Consider the following 18772-nt stretch of genomic DNA (forward strand, 5'->3'; position numbering starts at 1 on the left):
GTGAAGGTGGCAAGAGAAATTCAAGAATTGGAATCAAAGAGAAGAAAGTTAGTAACCGACACTCAGGTGGAAATACAAAAAATTGAAGAGCAAATAAATAAGCTACAAAAGTAATTTTAGTCTTTAAAAATATTTTTTAATCAAGTGTGTGTATTTTTAAAATATTATTTTCTTGTCTGCATATTTAATATTAAACTTTGGACAGAACTGCTGTATCATCAGTTTTATACAGACAATTCTGAAGGAAAAAGAGTAGGCCTATCTTGTCGAATTTTGCATTAGTCAACTTGGTGAGGTAAGGAATTTCATGAATTCTTAATTTTTGTGTTGTATATTATTTAGTGCAACATTTGTGATTTAAGGTACTTCCTTGTGTGCAAAGTTGTAATAAAATATAGTAACTGAATGCTTTAATTTACTAAACAGGCTGATTGTCAATAATAGTAATCTACCACTTAATATATTTTGCAGTAATTTTGAAGTTTAGAGGTTCGCTTGAAAAATGTCTTTTCTTTATTACTTACAATTATTGGTGTTATTCAATGTAGAATTAAATATAGATTAGGATTATGAAATCATGAGATTGTATTTTAGTTCTTTATATTTTAATATCAATGTTTTAAGATTAGAAAAATTACAGTGTACATGGCCATGTTTACATCTGAGGAAAAATGTTTATGAAATTGCTGTGTTTCAATGTGAAATTAAATGTACTTTACGATAAGTATATATATAATTATATACTGTTGATTTAACTATACGCTATATATAATGGTACATAGTAGGAAGTTTTTTTAACTGCAGACATACTTGCACTATTATGTTCAGAAGTATGTCATTGAGTACATTTTGACTTACTGAAAACAGATAATAAAACATAATTAAGATACATAATTGCTTCTACATATTCTTAAACTGTATTTTATTTAACATACTAACAACCTAAACTTTAGTAGTAGGCCTAGGCTACACTTCTTTTCTGAAAGCACTTGAGTTAGGTGTACATGGTCATATTTTTTTATTGGTCAACAATTAATTTGTTTTAGTAAGTAGATATTTATTACCTGAAATATTTATTAAAGCTTAAGTGCCATTATTTAAGGTTAGTAATTTTTTCTAACCATAAGATTTTTGGCAATCAAAAATTTTTTAAGACAATGCATTTACAAGATGTATTTTTATTTAACTTATAAAGTTTAGAAGGATAGGCAAGCCTGTACTTGAATACTTTAGGGAATGTGGGAAATGTACTGGAAATGTACTGGAATTTGAAACCAGATATTTGCTGGACACCCTGACCATGTTTAGGGTCCCTAACCGTCGATACTTTGAAGTTAATCCAGGCATTCCGTTTATTTCTGGTAATAAGATGTCGCGTTTCTCTTGTTAACTTTCTTTCTGTTAACATCGTAATGACAGGATGTACGCAGTTGGTTTTTTTTGTTGTGTCTGTTAAATCAGGGGCGCAACAGGGGGGGGGGGGGGCAAGGGTATTTTGCCCCCCCCCCCCCCCCTCTGAAACCTTGAAGTGGGGGCAAACGGGGCTAACAGTGCTGTGTAATCAATTTTTAGATAATAAAACTGCTTAAAAAGCACCATTTTCCACCTTGAAATACAATTTTTCCCGGGGGAGGACCCCCGGACCCCCCACTTCAACAGGAGGGATCGATCATTCTTTATAAAAAGGTATATTGCCCCCCCTTTGGAAATTTAGTTGTTGTGCCCCTGTGCTAAATAATGGATATTAAATTCTGCGGAGGGAACGGTGTTTGCGAAGGACGACACGGAGATGGTGTCGGAGGACGAACTGCCGACGGAGACCGCGAAGGAGCCGGAGACAGAGGCCGTGTCGGACGAGGAGCTGCCGGAGCCGGCGGCGTCGGGAGACCTGCCCGAGACGGAGGAAGTGTCCGAGGACGAGCTCCCGCCGGAGAAAACCGAGAAGAAGAAGAAGGATTCCAAACCGGCGGCACCAGTCGAGCCAGGTTTGTTCGCCTTACAAATATGTATTCAGTAAACAGTTCACCAAGCAACACCAACTTTTTAAGTGCAATGTGCTGGCAGTGTGCGTTTTTCGTTGGATATTTTAAATAAATCTCGGAATTAATATCTCGGCAGTTATTTGCAAATAAACCCATCTGATTTTATGTATGCTTACGGTTCCACAGATTGCATTCGTAAAATTAAGGGTTACCTATATACCACAAAAAAAAAATATATATATATATATATATATATATATATATGCTGTGTGTTAAAAAGTAACTTAATTTTGTAAGCTTTTTTTAGCCTTTTTAAATTTTTTTTTCTGATTATTTATATTTGGATGTCTAAATTTCAGGTATTTCAATGGTTCCTGGGATTTTTTTATTTATTAAATCACTAGTTTTCTTAAATCCGGGTTCGTAAAATCGAGCTTCTAGTGTAGTAATTGACTTAGAGGTTTGATGTGTGTGTGTTTTTCTGTTTAGACAAAGCATCAGAACAAGCAAAGAAGAAAAGGAAGAGCAGATTTGAAGCTCAGAAGAGGAAGCTAGCTGAAGGGGACACATATGATCCCAGCTCACCAACATCCGAAAATAGCTGTGACGAGACTCCTTCGGCCAAGAGAGCCGCCTTGTCATCCGGAAGCACGGACGGCAAAGTGAAACAATCTGTTAAAGGTCGTAAAACTCTTCCAGAACTGGAGAAATATTGGAAAGCGGTTAAGGAAGACGCATCTGATTTCACAGGATGGACATATCTTCTTCAATACGTGGATCAGGAGGTTAGTTGTAATATACATAGCAAGTACATTGTTTATGGCTAGTGTGATAGATAATACATAAATGACTTTTTAAGGCTTATGACGTGGTAAAAAATATCTGAAAGTTAATTGCAGACATTTGCAACATAACTATGGTCTTGTAGGGACCTTGGAGCTCTATATTAAGGCGAGTCAAAGTGTTAAATAGTGTAGCGATGTTTTACTATGCATTCAGTCTGACATAATCTCAAATCTTATGATGCTTGCATTATTATTAATATGTGTATTGTTTTTGTGCCAAACAAGTCAAGGTGTTTGTGGAAAATAATTTCTTGAGAATATCGCCATGTAGACATGTATTGTCCCTCTGGATTTTGGATATGGGAAAAAAATATCTTCCCGTGACTTGTAAAAGTTATTTCCTGTATTTTCCCAAAAAAAAAAAAAAGAGTGGGGTTGTTCTCAGCTCTAAACAGACTGTATTAGCTTTTGCCTCATGTTCTTTGTTTTCCTTATCATGTTCTCACTAAACTATTTGATGCTAGTTTTTAATTTTGGGGTCTAGCCTTAAGAAAATGAATATTCTAATACGGCAGTCGTACTCCTAAATATAATTTCTCCTCGCAGGGTCAGCCTTTGCGATGTAAGTGGACCTGCAACTCAGTCCTTCATGTGCTTTCCTGTACTGATCCTTCCACTCCAAAGTCCTTGCATCAGCATTATGGTTGCAAAAAGGTATTCATGTGCTTTTCGTATAGTTTTACAACTGTTTTGATGATCATCCTTTTTTTCAATTAGGAATGTTGGGAACATTGGGAACTACTAGCTTAGTTACCGTATTGGTCCGAATATAAGGCGACCATTTTTACATAAACGAGAGATGCAAAAATTGGAAGTCGCCTTATTTTCGCACCCAAGACGTCAGAACCGCAAACATTAGTTCCAAGCTGAAAGCTACAGTAGAAACATTGTTTAACAAAACGTTCACGATTTTTTATATTAACTAAAACTTTGTTACCTCACACGGTAAAAACAATAAATCCACCTAATATTGCAGTAATTTACAATTGTTTGAAGTTGAAAATTAAAATATTTGTTCTTGAGTAAAAACGTGAATGTTGAAGCATCTCAAAATGGCAACCTTTTATTTCACAATTCATATTTGTACTTTGTGTACAATCGCGTGTTAACATTTACGGTAATTTATCTTCAGATTTTTAACTGAAATATTTGTACTAAAATATCACAGTTATTTTCAGAACGATTGTTTACGTTTACAAACATTTCGGATGTAATGTATGGAAATTCACGGCTGCCAACTGTCTTTCCACAATATTTCTTTGTTGTAAAACGAACATTGCCGAACACGCTCGAAGACGCCATATTAACAGGAATTTGGTACGTTGCTTCAAAAGCTACTTTAATAATCCACTCTTTATTTATGTAAAAACCTTTCATAATTATAATAGATTATTCTTTCAAATTCATAGAACAGACTCTCTCTGTCAGAGAGTAATATGGACAAATATACGCGGTCACGTAACCGAAGTTATTCATGGCCGTATGCTTCATCATGTCAGCTAGCCACTTGTTTTGTTCCGGCAAGATGCATTATTTGTTTGCTTTTTTTACGTTAAACACACTACTAAATAGTAATACATCTTGTTCTGTGGTAATACGTAGCTTAAGTCAAACGGAAAGTTAAATGCTGTATTTTAAGAGTGATTAATAGCCATTGTAAAAATTTTAAATTCGTAGATACAGTAAACTGTGAAAAATCAACAATCACACATCGGTGGAACGGCGGGGAACGAGCTCTAGACAAATAAACAGCTCTGAAGATGACAATTATGCAGCTTCATTAGAGTAAACACGAAAAAATTTCTAGTGTAATATTTAAAAGTGTAAATATTTTCTAATTGTTTTCTTTTGACTTTTAGGGTAGGCCATTCAAACTTATTTTAAATAAGTAAAGTGATAAATATAAATTAATTGTTATACATAAATGCAAAAACGATTTATCAACACAAAATGTATGTCTAATGAATTTTCACATTAATTTCTACCAAAAATTATTTTTACATTTGTTTGGCCTCCTGAAACTGCAGGTCGCCTTATATTCGGGGTCGCCTTATATTCGGGCCAATACGGTAATTATTGTGTTCATTAGTGTGTGTTTGTGCGTATGTATGTGTGTGGTTTTGTGCGTATGTGTGTGTGTGTGTGTGAAATCTTGTTTCTGTGTTTAAGCTTTTAAAGTGGCCAGGAAAACTCTTAATGAATTTAAGGAAAGTTTAAATGTCTGAAACTGCATTAAGAGAAGGATTTTAAGGGCCCCTGCTGTTGCTTGAAGTTAAGGGTTCTGAAGCGTGTGGTTGTAAATCTTGAACTTTGATTGGTGTTTATTTTAGAATGACATTGATGCTGCTCGCGAGGCATACGATGCATTTCTTTCCCACTATCCGTATTGCTATGGATACTGGCGCAAGTATGCGGACTACGAGAAGAGGAAAGGCAACAAGGAGAAATGCGAGGAGGTACGTTTACTCTTGTCGGGGAACAGGATCGCTCACTTCGTAACATCACGGCACTCGCAAGTTGTCGTTTGATGGTGACGTTGTGAGTGCTTTACAAGTATTGCCCACACACGCACAGTAAGTTTTTAAAATCGTGACTTTTCTAATTTTTTTTATTTTATATTGAAATGAATTTATTAAATTTCTTAGAAACTAATGCATGTGTTGGCTTCACAGCATATTACATCTGAACATACCACTGTTTTTTCCAACAGCACCAGCGGGAGTCTACCTAGAACCATTTCAGTTGGCACAGTGTCAGGAAATCCCGGGTTGTTGCATTCTCTGTAAGAACGGACTGTCAGTAGTACTGTTGCTGCTGCTCTGAGCTGGTGTGGAAATGAATTGTTCGCGGTTTTAATGCGTAGAATAAGCTGTGATTGTATTATTGGCTATTGTGCTTCTAGGCTAAGTTTGTGATTTGTATTCACTTATTCACATTGAATTGTACACTACTGTTTGTAATATGCTAAGATGAGCTAGTACGAAGTGTAATTGGTAGTAGTTAAATGGTAAGCCAGGGAGGATAGTGAATAAGTATTATGGTGGTGCCAACCTTTAACCAGTTGGAAGATGGGGGAAGGAAGAAGAGCGATCACCGGCAGCCTTCATATTGGAGGTCATCGCTGGAGAGCCATGCCAGTATGTCAATAAGGTGATCATTGTATTGATAACTTAGTTTTAATGACATTTTACTTTTTTTTTTAAAGGTTGGTTTAGTTTTTTTTTTTTTTTGGACTTGCAGCGTTGAGTTAATTTTTTTTGCTTTGTTGGTTTTACACTTTGTGCACTTTGAACTCCGGCATGGTTTGTGTTTGCAGGTGTTTGATCGTGGTTTGAAAGCAATCCCGCTCAGCGTGGATCTGTGGATCCATTACCTGCACTACTGCAAAACAGCATTTGCAGATGATGAGGAGTTTCTTCGAGCACAGTTCGAAAGAGCTCTCACTGCATGTGGGATGGAATTCAGGTACAGTTAAACCTCGTCTGTCCCGACTAACTGGGACAGAAGGCAAACAGGGCTATCGAAAATATGTGTAATCCAGGTAATATGGGTAATAAGGCAAATGTAATTCTTAAATAAAAATAAGCTTTGTAACAAAAATACCTTGTATACATGCTCCAAATTGTTTATAAGTCACTACAAAAATATAAAAATCAAATTTTAGATCATTTATCAACAAAGAATTAGTCTACTTTCTTTTGTTTCAAACATGAACGGCGTTCGAATGAAGCAGACTGACGGAAATGCGTTATCATTTATAGTTCAGCTGGAGCGGTGTCTGGCTGATGCTCCAAGTATGTCAGTTCATACCAAAAAATTATTTACCGAATAGATAGAATAATTCAACTTGATAGTTTTTGATCTTGCAGCTGATAATATAAATTTCTTTTTAAATGGTATGTGGTTGGTTCATATTTAAAACTCACCAATACGCTTTTTTTTTTTGTTTCAGTTAGCTCTGCCCCTAGAAATCCTTATTACAAATTATAACATTGTAAATCAGGCAAAATGAGACTGTTCTATTGAAATATGTATCGCGAAACAGTCAAGTGTGAGTAAACCAAATACCGTATATACTTGTGTATAGCGCGCCCTTTTTTCCCCTCAAGTAAATGAAAAAATCAAGGATGCGCGCTATGCACGGAAAAAAAAATTGAGAGGGCGGAGGCGGGGAGGAGGAGTGGTAGTCAACTGCCGGGTGATGGGTGATGTTTCTGGCCAGCCCCCACACATACGCACAAGCGACGAGGCTTCTCTTTCACACACGCACACACGTGCGCAAGCTCGCACATCATGGTCTCTTGTTTATTTTTAGACCTCCCCCTCTACAGAAAGCCAGCGCAGCAGCTAGTAAAAATAAAAGTGTGAGAGAGCGAGAATGTTGTCACTTCCTCCTCCCAGCAGCTACCTGTGAGTCATCTAGTCCTCCGCGCCAGCTTAGCAACGTAGCATGACGGGAGTAGTGGTGTTTAGTCCTGTCAACTGTCAAGTTACTTGATGGTCTCGTTCCTGCCTCCCTCCCTCCCTTCCTCACGCCAAGAACCAGTTGTGATGATACAGCGCTTCATTATCTTCCGTCTACACAGCAGAGTTTAGCTTGCTCGTGTCGTTTCAGATGGTACAGTATGCCACAAAAGTTTCGCTTTCAGGTGGAAGAGTATTTAATTTAAGTATTTTCCTGACACATAACCACACATCAATTTAAATAATAATTTGTTTCGTAAGTAATTACTTAACAGGTACCACAACATGTTAGTAAAATTTATTTATGGGGAAAAAAAAGTTAATTTTTTTTCTTTGGAATTTGTTGCAAAAATCGTGGTGCGCACTATACACTAGTAAATACGGTACTTCAAAAATACAAACAATAACACAGAAGCTTCCTGTTTTAAAAATGAAATGGACCCAAAAATAAAACCATATAATCTCGTCTATAGTGTTGGTCGAAGCAGGATTTTATTTATTTTATTAAATTGGTAAATTGTTTGATTAAGATTATTTGGGGAATTTTGAAACTATGGTTTCGGAAAAGTCAGAATATTTTTACAGATTTGTGTGGACAGCATGGATGCGTATGTAGATCATAGAAGCAAGGAAACAGCTCTACAGCTTCTCATAGAGGGACGGGAACTATTGCCGCTCGATTGAATGCATGCGTCCGATTGTTTTTTTCCAGATCCGACAGGCTCTGGGAGAGCTACATCAAGTGGGAGACGGAGGGCAAACGACTGCAGAACGTCACAGCTATTTACGATCGTCTTTTAAACATGCCAACCCAAGGTTACACGTCACATTTTGAGAAGTAAGTTTCACTACTTGATCAGATGTTGCCTCTGTAAAATTCACACTTTTTTGACATGACAACGTCTAATAAATCGATGAACGCCGGCTGCACGCACGATAAAGTGTCCCGTAACGCACATTGTCCCATTACGCTCTGTCCCGTTACGCTCATTGTACGCTTGTGCCGCATCTATCTCTCTTCCACTCGATTGGAACAACCATCGATTTGACTTTATCGAGGCACATTCAACTTGAAACACTCCCATTCGTTTCCTACTTGACCTATCATCGTCCTATCCTTAACAGAATAACACAGATTGGAAGAAGTTAAATAGCAAACATGTATAAAAGTTATAGATAAAAATAATCTCTTCGTTAAAATAAACATATTTGAATTAATGAGTGCAAGTAAAAGTAAATTTATCAATTAAATTGTAGATTTCATTTCACTCCTTTGTATCCATACAAAATAGTGATAATTCAATAAAAGTGATCCTATTTTATTTATAAAAATATGCAATCATTTCATCAATGTTTTGTTATGAGGTTGTCACGTTAAACTATCGTCCGTAAACCGACTTTACAGACAACCAATTTTTTTTTAATCGTGATGTCGCACTTGATAAAAAAAAATAACATATGAACTATGCCAATCTTTAAATACTGGTGTGTCGTGTATTGTTTCAACGTGAACTACGGTACTTAAGTGTCTAGGCTTTCAAAGTTAATGTAACTCGTATGTTGCTTTAACCATACGTGAATTTACTATGATGTTACAAGTTTGTACATACCACCCAGGCCTAACACATAATTACTGAACACCATGATGGAAACTATAAATCTATATACACCGTGCTATGTATATAAAATGTCAGAGAAACTTAGGTTTTTATATAATAGAACATTGTCTCACATGGTAAAACAATAAATAAACTTCACACTATTCACTTTCTACTTTTACTGTTTTTTTCTAAAAAAAATTTCTGACGGTTTGCTATTAATGCATCGCTGTTGGAATGTAAATTGCGCTCAATGCTTTCACATAAAGCGTGATAGAAAGTCACCTTATTGAAATGACAAGGCGATGAAATGACCTATGTGGCGTGTAGGAATGTGCTAGTATTTGAAAAATATTTAATATTCATTATTTGATTCAACAGTTCAATTTTTTTTTTTGTTTTAATTTTTTGTTATCAATAGGATACAGCAAGTGGAAATTATTCACATAGTACATACACACTCTTTATGTGTATCATATATGTGATCGTGATTAAAAATGATTTTAAAAAAACTTTATTTTTATGTGTATAACTTTTTTTTCAACTTGTAAATGCATTTCTGTTTCTTTATTTTATTGCGTTGTACATCACTCTGTGGTGTAAAATTTGCGGTTTAATTATTCATGTGTGTTTCTTAGACTCCTTTGAAGTGTGAAAAAAATTTCACTGTATGTTTTTCTTACTTGTAAATTATTAGATACCTGTGAACGATTTAATATTTAATTGGATTTTGGTTGGAATAAAATAAAAAAGGAGTATTGACAGAAGCATGTCCGGGTGTGAGACCTGGTGCTAGTGATGAGGTGGCTCGCAGCGTGAAGGGTTGTAACTGTGGTGGGTCGGCCGGCAATTCGGGTGCTGATAGTTCCTGGCGCGAGATGAGATGGCTTGCAGCGTGAAGGGTTGTAACTGTAATGGGTCGGCTGGCAATTCGGGTGCTGATAGTTCCTCGCGCAGGACGAGCTGGTTCGCAGGGTTGATGGGTCGTGACTGTGGTGGTGGGTCGTTGCCTCGCAGCTTCCAGGAGCACGTGAGCAGCAACGCCCCGCAGAAGGTGCTGTCGGTGGACGAGTTCCTGTCGCTGCGCCGCGAGGTGCTGCAGCTGCTGAAGCAGTATGACTCGCCCAAGGCGGAGGAGGCGGCCCCCGGCGAGGAGGTGGAGGCCCCGCCCGGCGAGGAGCCCGAGGAGATGCCTTCCGTGGTAAGCGACTACCGTCCGTTCCTGTCCCGCGACCACGGCTCCAGCTTCAGCCCGTCATAATACCTGCTGTCTCCCGCACTGGTCGCTCACCACTCCGTCCGTTCCTGTCCCGTTACCACGGCTCCAGCTTCAGCCCGTCATAACACCTGCTGTCTTCCGCACTGGTCGCTCACCACTCCGTCCGTTCCTGTCCTGCGACCACGGCTCCAGCTTCAGCCCGTCATAATACCTGCTGGCTCCCGCACTGGTCGCTCACCACTCCGTCCGTTCCTGTCCCGCGACCACGGCTCCAGCTTCAGCCCGTCATAATACCTGCTGTCTTCCGCACTGGTCGCTCACCACTCCGTCCGTTCCTGTCCCGCGACCACGGCTCCAGCTTCAGCCCGTCATAATACCTGCTGTCTTCCGCACTGGTCGCTCACCACTCCGTCCGTTCCTGTCCCGCGACCACGGCTCCAGCTTCAGCCCGTCATAATACCTGCTGTCTCCTGCACTGGTCGCTCACCACTCCGTCCGTTCCTGTCCCGCGACCACGGCTCCAGCTTCAGCCCGTCATAACACCTGCTGTCTTCCGCACTGGTCGCTCACCACTCCGTCCGTTCCTGTCCCGCGACCACGGCTCCAGCTTCAGCCCGTCATAACACCTGCTGTCTCCCGCACTGGTCGCTCACCACTCCGTCCGTTCCTGTCCCGCGACCACGGCTCCAGCTTCAGCCCGTCATAACACCTGCTGTCTCCCGCACTGGTCGCTCACCACTCCGTCCGTTCCTGTCCCGCGACCACGGAAGTTAACACATTTGTGTCCACTCACTTCAATGTTAGACATACCACGGAATCCATGAACCTTTTTTTTATACATTACTATTACTAAAGTTATTTTCTATTTTTATTACATTTTTTATTCTTCAAATAAATATTATTTTTAAACAGGTTTGAGTTTCACGATAATATACCTTTGTTATAACAATACCAGCCACTCTGAGGGGTTATTTTTCATTCCAAAGGGATGATTTTTTTTTTTTTTCAAGTTTTTCGGGCAGTTCGGCCATTCTGTGTACCGGTACGCCTGTGGTGTTATCGGCCAAGAAAAAACAAACCGCGTACTAGTACGCTTGCAGATGCGAATGGGTTAAAGAGTTCACCCCTGAAAATCGGTGGATTCTAGCGGCGCTCGGCGCCCGACTCGTGTCCAGGCGGCTGTCTTAAATTTTTACTCGTCCTTTGTCAGACTTTCAAGCGAGGGAGGAAGTTTCGTCCGCATCCGACCAGCAACCTAAAAAGAAAAAAACGCTGTTACATGTCCACACGCTCCGGGCGCAAACAAATGAGAAATATATACAAAGGGTCTTTTTTTTTAAAGTCACTGAACAATTTTCCTTCCGAAATTAACATCTGTTATTGTGGAATTAGCATATTTATGCGACTTGTTTAAAACTTAATATTTATGTTCTAAATGTTTTAAAACTTAATATTCTTGTTTACAGATATGTACAAATATCACCATTTTTTGGTTTTGTAGTAATTAGTATGTTTCGTACTGAAACTGTTACCAGATAACATGAACGTCAAAAACGATAGCCAAACGTCCGATGACGCCGGTACCAGATGAACCACTGGGTTTTTCCTGGCTGGCCACCAGAATCGCTCAAGTTAATGGCGGCAAAATGGCGCCATATTTGAATTTTGAAGCGTCCAACACTTTGGATTAGTTAATATAAATCTAGGATAAGCACTATTTACAAATCCAACATAGTATGTAATTAGGTTTCCAAGGGTCACAAACTGGATATCATTCACAAAATGCTCAAAAAATTTTAACATTTAGTACTAATTTAAAATTCAACATTCCTGTAAAGTGTCTATTAAAGAAAATGTCTGTTAATTATCACATTTCCTATTGAAGCAATATTGTCAGTGGGCCTTCAAAAATTTTTACTTTTTACATTATAACTTAAACTGTATGGGATAGGGGAAACAATAATCGGAATAGTTGTTTGTAAGAACATTTTAGACAAAGTCTCTCTGGAATAAAAGTAGCTTGTAACAAGATTATTAGCAAAAGCTTTTAACAATTTTTTGAATTTCTTACCATTCCATGATGTAAGGCTAAGTGTTCTGTGTAAAAATATTTTCAAAGGTGACAAACTGACAAACTTAGGTATTAGCCCTCAGTTTCACAAAAAAAAAATATATTATTTACACTTAATTTTAAAATTCTTAGTTACAGTGTCTCAAGGTTTTATTACATTTAGAATTGGAGAATGGCATCATTAGTATAATGTGTTCTATTAAGAGTACAAAAATTCACAGGTACTTAATATATATTCAGAATATTTATACAGTCAAACCTCTATCTATCGTTTTTCAGGGGACCAACAAAAAAATTCAGTAGATGCGGACATTCAATAGATGTGGACTTCACTCTAAGAATTTTTAAAAAATAATATTCCAACCTCAAAATTAGTGTCAGAAATATATCAGTTACTTGTCATTAAAGTTAAATCAGTTGAAAAATAAATAAAAATGAAAGTATTTTACTTAATTCAATTAACACTTGCAAAAAAAAAACCTTCCGCACAATAAATCTACATGGAAATTAAAGTCTTTTTCAATATCCTGAAGTCTGAAATATGTTTACTCATGTCATCAAATGTAGAGCTGTACTGAATAAGCCGATTTTGCCAATATTTAGTTGAATCGGCATTTCTGCCGACTTCCGATACGCTTGTTAATTTTCGGCCGATATTACTGAAAAACGAGAGACTGCCATAACCTAAAAATCTACGAGTACACTTTTCACTTTTCGTAGTAGTACTGCATTCTTTCAGATCGCATTATTTCTTCGCAACATGTGCCAAACGTACATATAAAAATTTAACATCCTTTTTTTTAATAATGTTCTTTAATTTTAATATGTCATAAATAAATACATTACCGTCACGGTAAATATACTTCTCGGTTGTTACGGTAACTGTAGTGCAAATGTGGTAGCTATCGTGCTTCTGTAGTAATTATGGTATCGACAAAGAATATTTAGTTCTTTTTATGGTAATTATCTTAGGATAACAATTGGGTTTGTACTGTAGTTATGGTACATCATCCATATTTCTTCGTAAGGTGTTGTTCATTTGTCTTTTATTCATATTTACGTGCTCCATTACTCGGCTGCAGATTTAAGGTGATTTTTACTACTGTATACTATCGTTACTGTTTTTATGACGGTTTCTTTCTAAGAAATGGTTATTTCTGCAAAATCTTTATGGTGAAACGATCATCTATTATAATTTATAGTGACGGGACCACATATTTTGTACGATCAATGCGGACAAAACGATAATTCGAACATCGGTACAAGCGGACTTTTTTAATCTTAGTTGTATGTCAATATTGCCGGGACCGTAGAAAGTATACGATAAACACGGACAAACGATACATGCGAGTTCGATAGATAGAGGTTTGACTGTTTATACAGTAGAACCTCGATGATACGTTCCCGTTTCATACATTTTCCCGTGTCATACGCCGATTAATTTCGGTCCTGCCGAAAGTACTATATTTACAATGGTTTACTTTCCCGGAACATACACTTATAAAACCATTAATTTCCCGTTTCATACGTTTTTACGAAGCGGAAAAGTCCTAAAATCCACAAAAAAATTTTATATTCCTCCTTATAAACTCAGTTTTAATGCTTTTATTTTGAAAAACTATCATTGTTTACATTTGCAAACGTAAGAAAATAACTATCACACCATAGTTATGGATAGTATCAGGAAGACTGTGCACTTTGCTAGTAGCATCTATGGCCAGCACCAAGCGAGACTAGTGGCGCAAACAAGAAATGATCATGAAAATGGTGCACGTGCTTTACCAAGGCACGGATCTCATATTTTGTGCAGTCGTTTATCTTTGAACTGAATATACCCGTTTATTGTTTTTTTACGATTGGATTGTTTTGAATTTTACGTTTCTCAAGTTAAAATTTTATTGAAAATTGTTCTGTTGCATAAAGTTGTTTGTAAAATGTACTAACAAGCAAAAATTTCTGATTTTTTTTTTTACAATAGCCTAATTTTTCAATTTCTTATTTAGTCTTGGTGACTTTTCCCCCCCTCCAAGAAAGGACTTCATAACATTTTTTAAGGCCACTGTTTCTCATGTCAGCTTTACTTGATTATGGACTGTATTTTACATTTCTGGTGGTTTTATTATATGTATAATATAATGATGAATTCATATCTTTCATTAATATAATGCAATTATTTACACATATATATATTTATGTTTAATCTGGCACTGTGCTGATATGCTAGATTGGAAAAAAATTTCATTATTGCCATTCCCTTTTCATACACTTTCCCGCATCATACACCATTTTTGTGCCCTCCGTTGAAAAGTGTATGACAGGGGTTCTACTGTATTTTCATTTTTGTTCTGTTTACGCTAATGAAAATGCAGCAGTAAACTTCCAAACAGTTTTATTTTTAGATAGTGCAGAAATGAAATGAAAATAAATGTTTAAGTGATGTTTGCGACTAAGAATTTTGTGTCCCTTGTTACAGAGCGATGAGGAGACAACAGCTCTGAGGGAAAGAATTGTTTCGTTGCGACGAAAAGTTCACAAGGCCACCGTCGCTGCTGTGGCTGACCGATGGAATTTCGAAGAAGGCGTAAGTTCAGTGTTTGCTTGAAACATGTCAAAATTATTTTTTTTAAATACGGTTTAAGAAATGGTGATTGAATGAAATGAATTTGTGTTTGACATCGGCATCAAGGTTGTTAGAGGTTGTGAGGGGTCAAGGAAAAGGAATGGAGCTGGGATCTAATGTATTATTTGGGGAAACGGGAGTGCCCCGAGGAAAATTCACCAACTCACGGCATCGTTTGACATGTTTTTCCAACTGCTAAAAATCTGGGTGAACTTCATCTGACCACTCAGTGAAATGCCTTTCCTCCCTTCCCTTTCCATTCCCATAAATGGTGGGAAATTGAGACTAAGTGCAGGAAATTTGTACCACATAAGCATTACATTTATGCAACAGTAATTATATTAGGGCTGGGAGGAATCTTAATCTTGTTTTCAGTTCTTTGAAATTTAAAATTTAAACTAGGATTAGAAAAACCGGGTTCGTGTCTGTCTTTGAAACATTAGGAGGGAAATTACTTTTTTTTTATTATTTCCTGATTTAATTTTTATTCCAGCAGTATTCGTGCACATGTGCCAAACTTGTTGCTGGCAACAACTGTACTCTTGACCTGATTCAATATATGCATGCAATGGAATCACTCTTATTTTCAGTATATCTAACTCAAACTGTTAACGGTGGAATAAAAAATATTCACAGGTACAATTTTAAACAAGTACTTAAACATACACCAAATAGTCCTAGCCATATTAAATAAACATGTAATAGTGCAATAAAAAGTTTTTTGTTTGTTTCATATTAAATCCCAGTATCACATAAGAAATTAACAAAATAGGCTTTGACCATGCACTGCATCAACAAAAACATGGGCTGTAGTTGAAACTATGTTTAAATCGATAGTTAGAATTTATCTATCATCATGTGCACTCAGTTGTAGATTACATACTTACTGCATTTATCTATAGCACATGTTGTAACTAGCACCTTGAAAGAGACATAAACAAATGTAAACCTAAATAAAAGTTTGCAGAATTCAGTGGAAATATTCAGTAAATATTTTTGTAAAATTGCAAAATGGGTACTCTGCCGTTTTAATTAACTAAAATGTGTGAATCTTGAGTTGAAAGTGTAAGTATGAGCTAATTTTGGCACTATTTTGCAAATAAGAGTTTTTGTTTTTATTTTGTGGTTATCATTAAATTTAATTGGATCTTTGAATATTACCTGCCTGTATCAGTGTATTGTTACTAGATTTTGGCTGACTCAATTTTAAAAAAGGATGGAGTCGAGTCACTCTTTTAGATTCCGATTCAAGAAATTGGTATTCAACCCATCTCTATTTTTAAAACAAATATTTTTTTTTTATTGTGGGTAGTTATGGTACAAATAATTTCTATGGTTTGTGTAATATTTTTGTGCTTATAAGTAGTAAAAGATTTAATATACCAAAGTATTTTGAAATTTATTTTTATTATCAATGTTAATATATGTATGTATTTATAAGTCAAGTGCAAAATTTTTCAAACAAATTATGCAAGTGGGAAGTAAGTCGAAGTAAGTAATTAAAATGATAGTGCAAGATTTTGTGTAGGATACTTAATGTGAAGTCATTTTAATTTTTTATTCATGTCTGTATAGAAAAAAGTTTAAATGACTTCATTAAATGTAATACAACAATTATTTCACTGACTTACTATGTTTTTGACTTCTTTTGTGACTGACATTTTAACACATTTGTATGTTTTTATTTTATTTTTAGATCAAGCGACCCTACTTCCACGTGAAACCACTGGAGCGATGTCAACTAAAAAACTGGAAGGAATATCTTGATTTTGAAATAGAGAAAGGAGATAAAGAACGTATTGTCATATTGTTTGAGAGATGTCTCATTGCCTGTGCTCTTTATGAAGAGTTTTGGCTTAAGGTAAGAATCAGTTCACATTATTCAATTAGTTTGATCGGAGGCGCAGTGGTCGAAAGGTTAAAACACTGCCCTCCCACCAAGGTAGTCCGGGTCAAATGTTAGTCATTTAATGCAGTCGGTATTTTTTTTTTTTTAAATTTTGTGTTTATACTAGGGATGGGATTTTCGAATCTTGGATTCGTCGAATATACCGAATCCTTTGGATTCGAGGATTCGTAGGATCCGAGGTGGGATTCGAGGTGGGTTTTTAAGAGTTTTAGGTAGTAATTGAAAATTGTAGTGCTGGGCGAAGTTCGAAAATTTAGAACCGAACCCTTACGTTCAGTTCAGTTCGAAACATCATAAAATATATTCGAAAAACCGAACGTTCGTTTAAAAAAAAAATGACGTTTTTCTAAATTTCTAACCCCCATTTGAGAATATTCACAAAACAGCACAACAAAATTCCATTACTTGTAATATTCCGACTTTTATCGCATAATCGTCGCCTCAACAGTTTCAAGCGCAGACAAAATTTAAAAAAATTATTAATCGTCGCATAACTTGCATAGCATTTTTTTCATATAGGCGCGCTTTGTTTTTTGTTTACTTTAGAGATTTTTGTATGCATTTCTCGTACTACGTAATATAAACTATCGTACAAATGCCAAAGGTATTGTATATTATACCTTTAACTATAGTGCGTGTACGAGAAGTGTTGTAAAATCACAAAACATTGCGTACCCCATACGTTAGACTAAAGCGCATGTACGATAACTCTCGTATTTCGGCAAAACTAACGTGATCAAGTTAACACAAGACAAATGCGGTAGGAAATGATTACGTGAATTACGTATTTTAAATTACTGGGATGTATTTATTTTCTTTGGCCTTTTTGGTTATAACAGTCAAGTACTGAAAATATTAATTTAATCTTGTGTATTAAAAGTACTGGTCCAGTAAATTTTACAGTACGGTACTAAGTTGACTAGCGTAGTCGCGGCAGCCATCATTATTTCTCGTGTTTTCTTTTTCCTGACGCAAATTTCTATAACCACACTTCTTATTTTACGTTTACAATGTTATTGTTCTTGAGGTGATTTGCGATGAGCAGGCTTACGTCGTTGAAGTTTTCAAAATGGAGAAAAGATAATGACAACCCAGATGACCCAGAACCACCCCAAAAAATGTCTAAAGTTTCTTCTGACGAGCAGCATTCTTCCAAGAAAACAGCAACTGCAGTCAGCCGGTTTTGTAATGTAAATAGGTAACTTAATTCACATTCGACTTTTTTTTAATGTCCTATTAAAAAGTTTTACTTATTAAAAATGTTAGGTTATGTCTACCACAAAAATATGTTATGCTGAATGTTACGTCATCTTTATAATATTATATTTTTTTTAATGAAGGTTAGTATACACTGAAAAAGGAAGATACTCCTTATGAAATTTAGATGGAACTACTTCATGAATTAAAAGTATGTATATATAAAGAAATTAAATGCAAAATGATTTTCTCTAAACTGTTTTCTTTCCTTCATTATTTATTGCATAAACTTTACTTATAAAATGTTTTGCAATTTAATAAAGCTAAGCTATATAAAGTTTTAATTTTACATATGGCTGGAGAACTTTTATTTCTCACCATTCAGTTAAAGACCAAAATGCTGGTGGTCAGTTCATTTTAATTCAAAACAATTATTTCTGTATGAGGTTTGGTTCAGCTCGGTTCAAAATTTTTTTGCTATGGTTTGATTCAGTTCGGTTCGGTTCGAAACCAGAGAACTGAGGTTTGTCCAGCTCTAGAAAATTGTATACCTAAACATTATAAAGGTAACGGAAATAGCACAAACATAAGATAAACAAAGCTGCATTTTGTCAATTAGCATAACTACTCAATCATTTCCAACCTTAAATAATATAACATTGCAGAAAAAAACGTAACTTTTTTTAAATGGTATTTGTTATACAAACGTATTTTATTGAAAACATAGGAAGGATTAATTTAACAGAGAATTAGACAGATGCAAACTTACGTGTGTGGTTTTTGAGGTTATTTGTCTCTATTTTATATCAGGTGTATACACTATGCACTTATTTTATAATTTTATAAATACACATGTGATTTTTTTTA

General features: G+C 36.2%; 1 protein-coding gene across 2 annotated transcripts in view; it reads left to right on the forward strand.

Moving 5' to 3' along the window:
* The window catches only part of LOC134538214 (pre-mRNA-processing factor 39), a 38403-nt gene that overhangs the window by 11731 nt on the left and 7900 nt on the right, over nt 1-18772 (forward strand). For both annotated transcript variants that reach the window (XM_063379316.1, XM_063379317.1), the window contains exons 5-12: nt 1778-1985; nt 2472-2767; nt 5158-5283; nt 6144-6292; nt 8004-8129; nt 9907-10090; nt 14653-14760; nt 16496-16660. In XM_063379316.1, coding sequence (XP_063235386.1) covers nt 1778-1985; nt 2472-2767; nt 5158-5283; nt 6144-6292; nt 8004-8129; nt 9907-10090; nt 14653-14760; nt 16496-16660 — 1362 coding nt within the window. The remainder of the gene's footprint in view (nt 1-1777; nt 1986-2471; nt 2768-5157; nt 5284-6143; nt 6293-8003; nt 8130-9906; nt 10091-14652; nt 14761-16495; nt 16661-18772) is intronic.

This window comes from Bacillus rossius, chromosome 13 (genome assembly GCF_032445375.1).
Source record: "Bacillus rossius redtenbacheri isolate Brsri chromosome 13, Brsri_v3, whole genome shotgun sequence".
NCBI lineage: Eukaryota > Metazoa > Arthropoda > Insecta > Phasmatodea > Bacillidae > Bacillus > Bacillus rossius.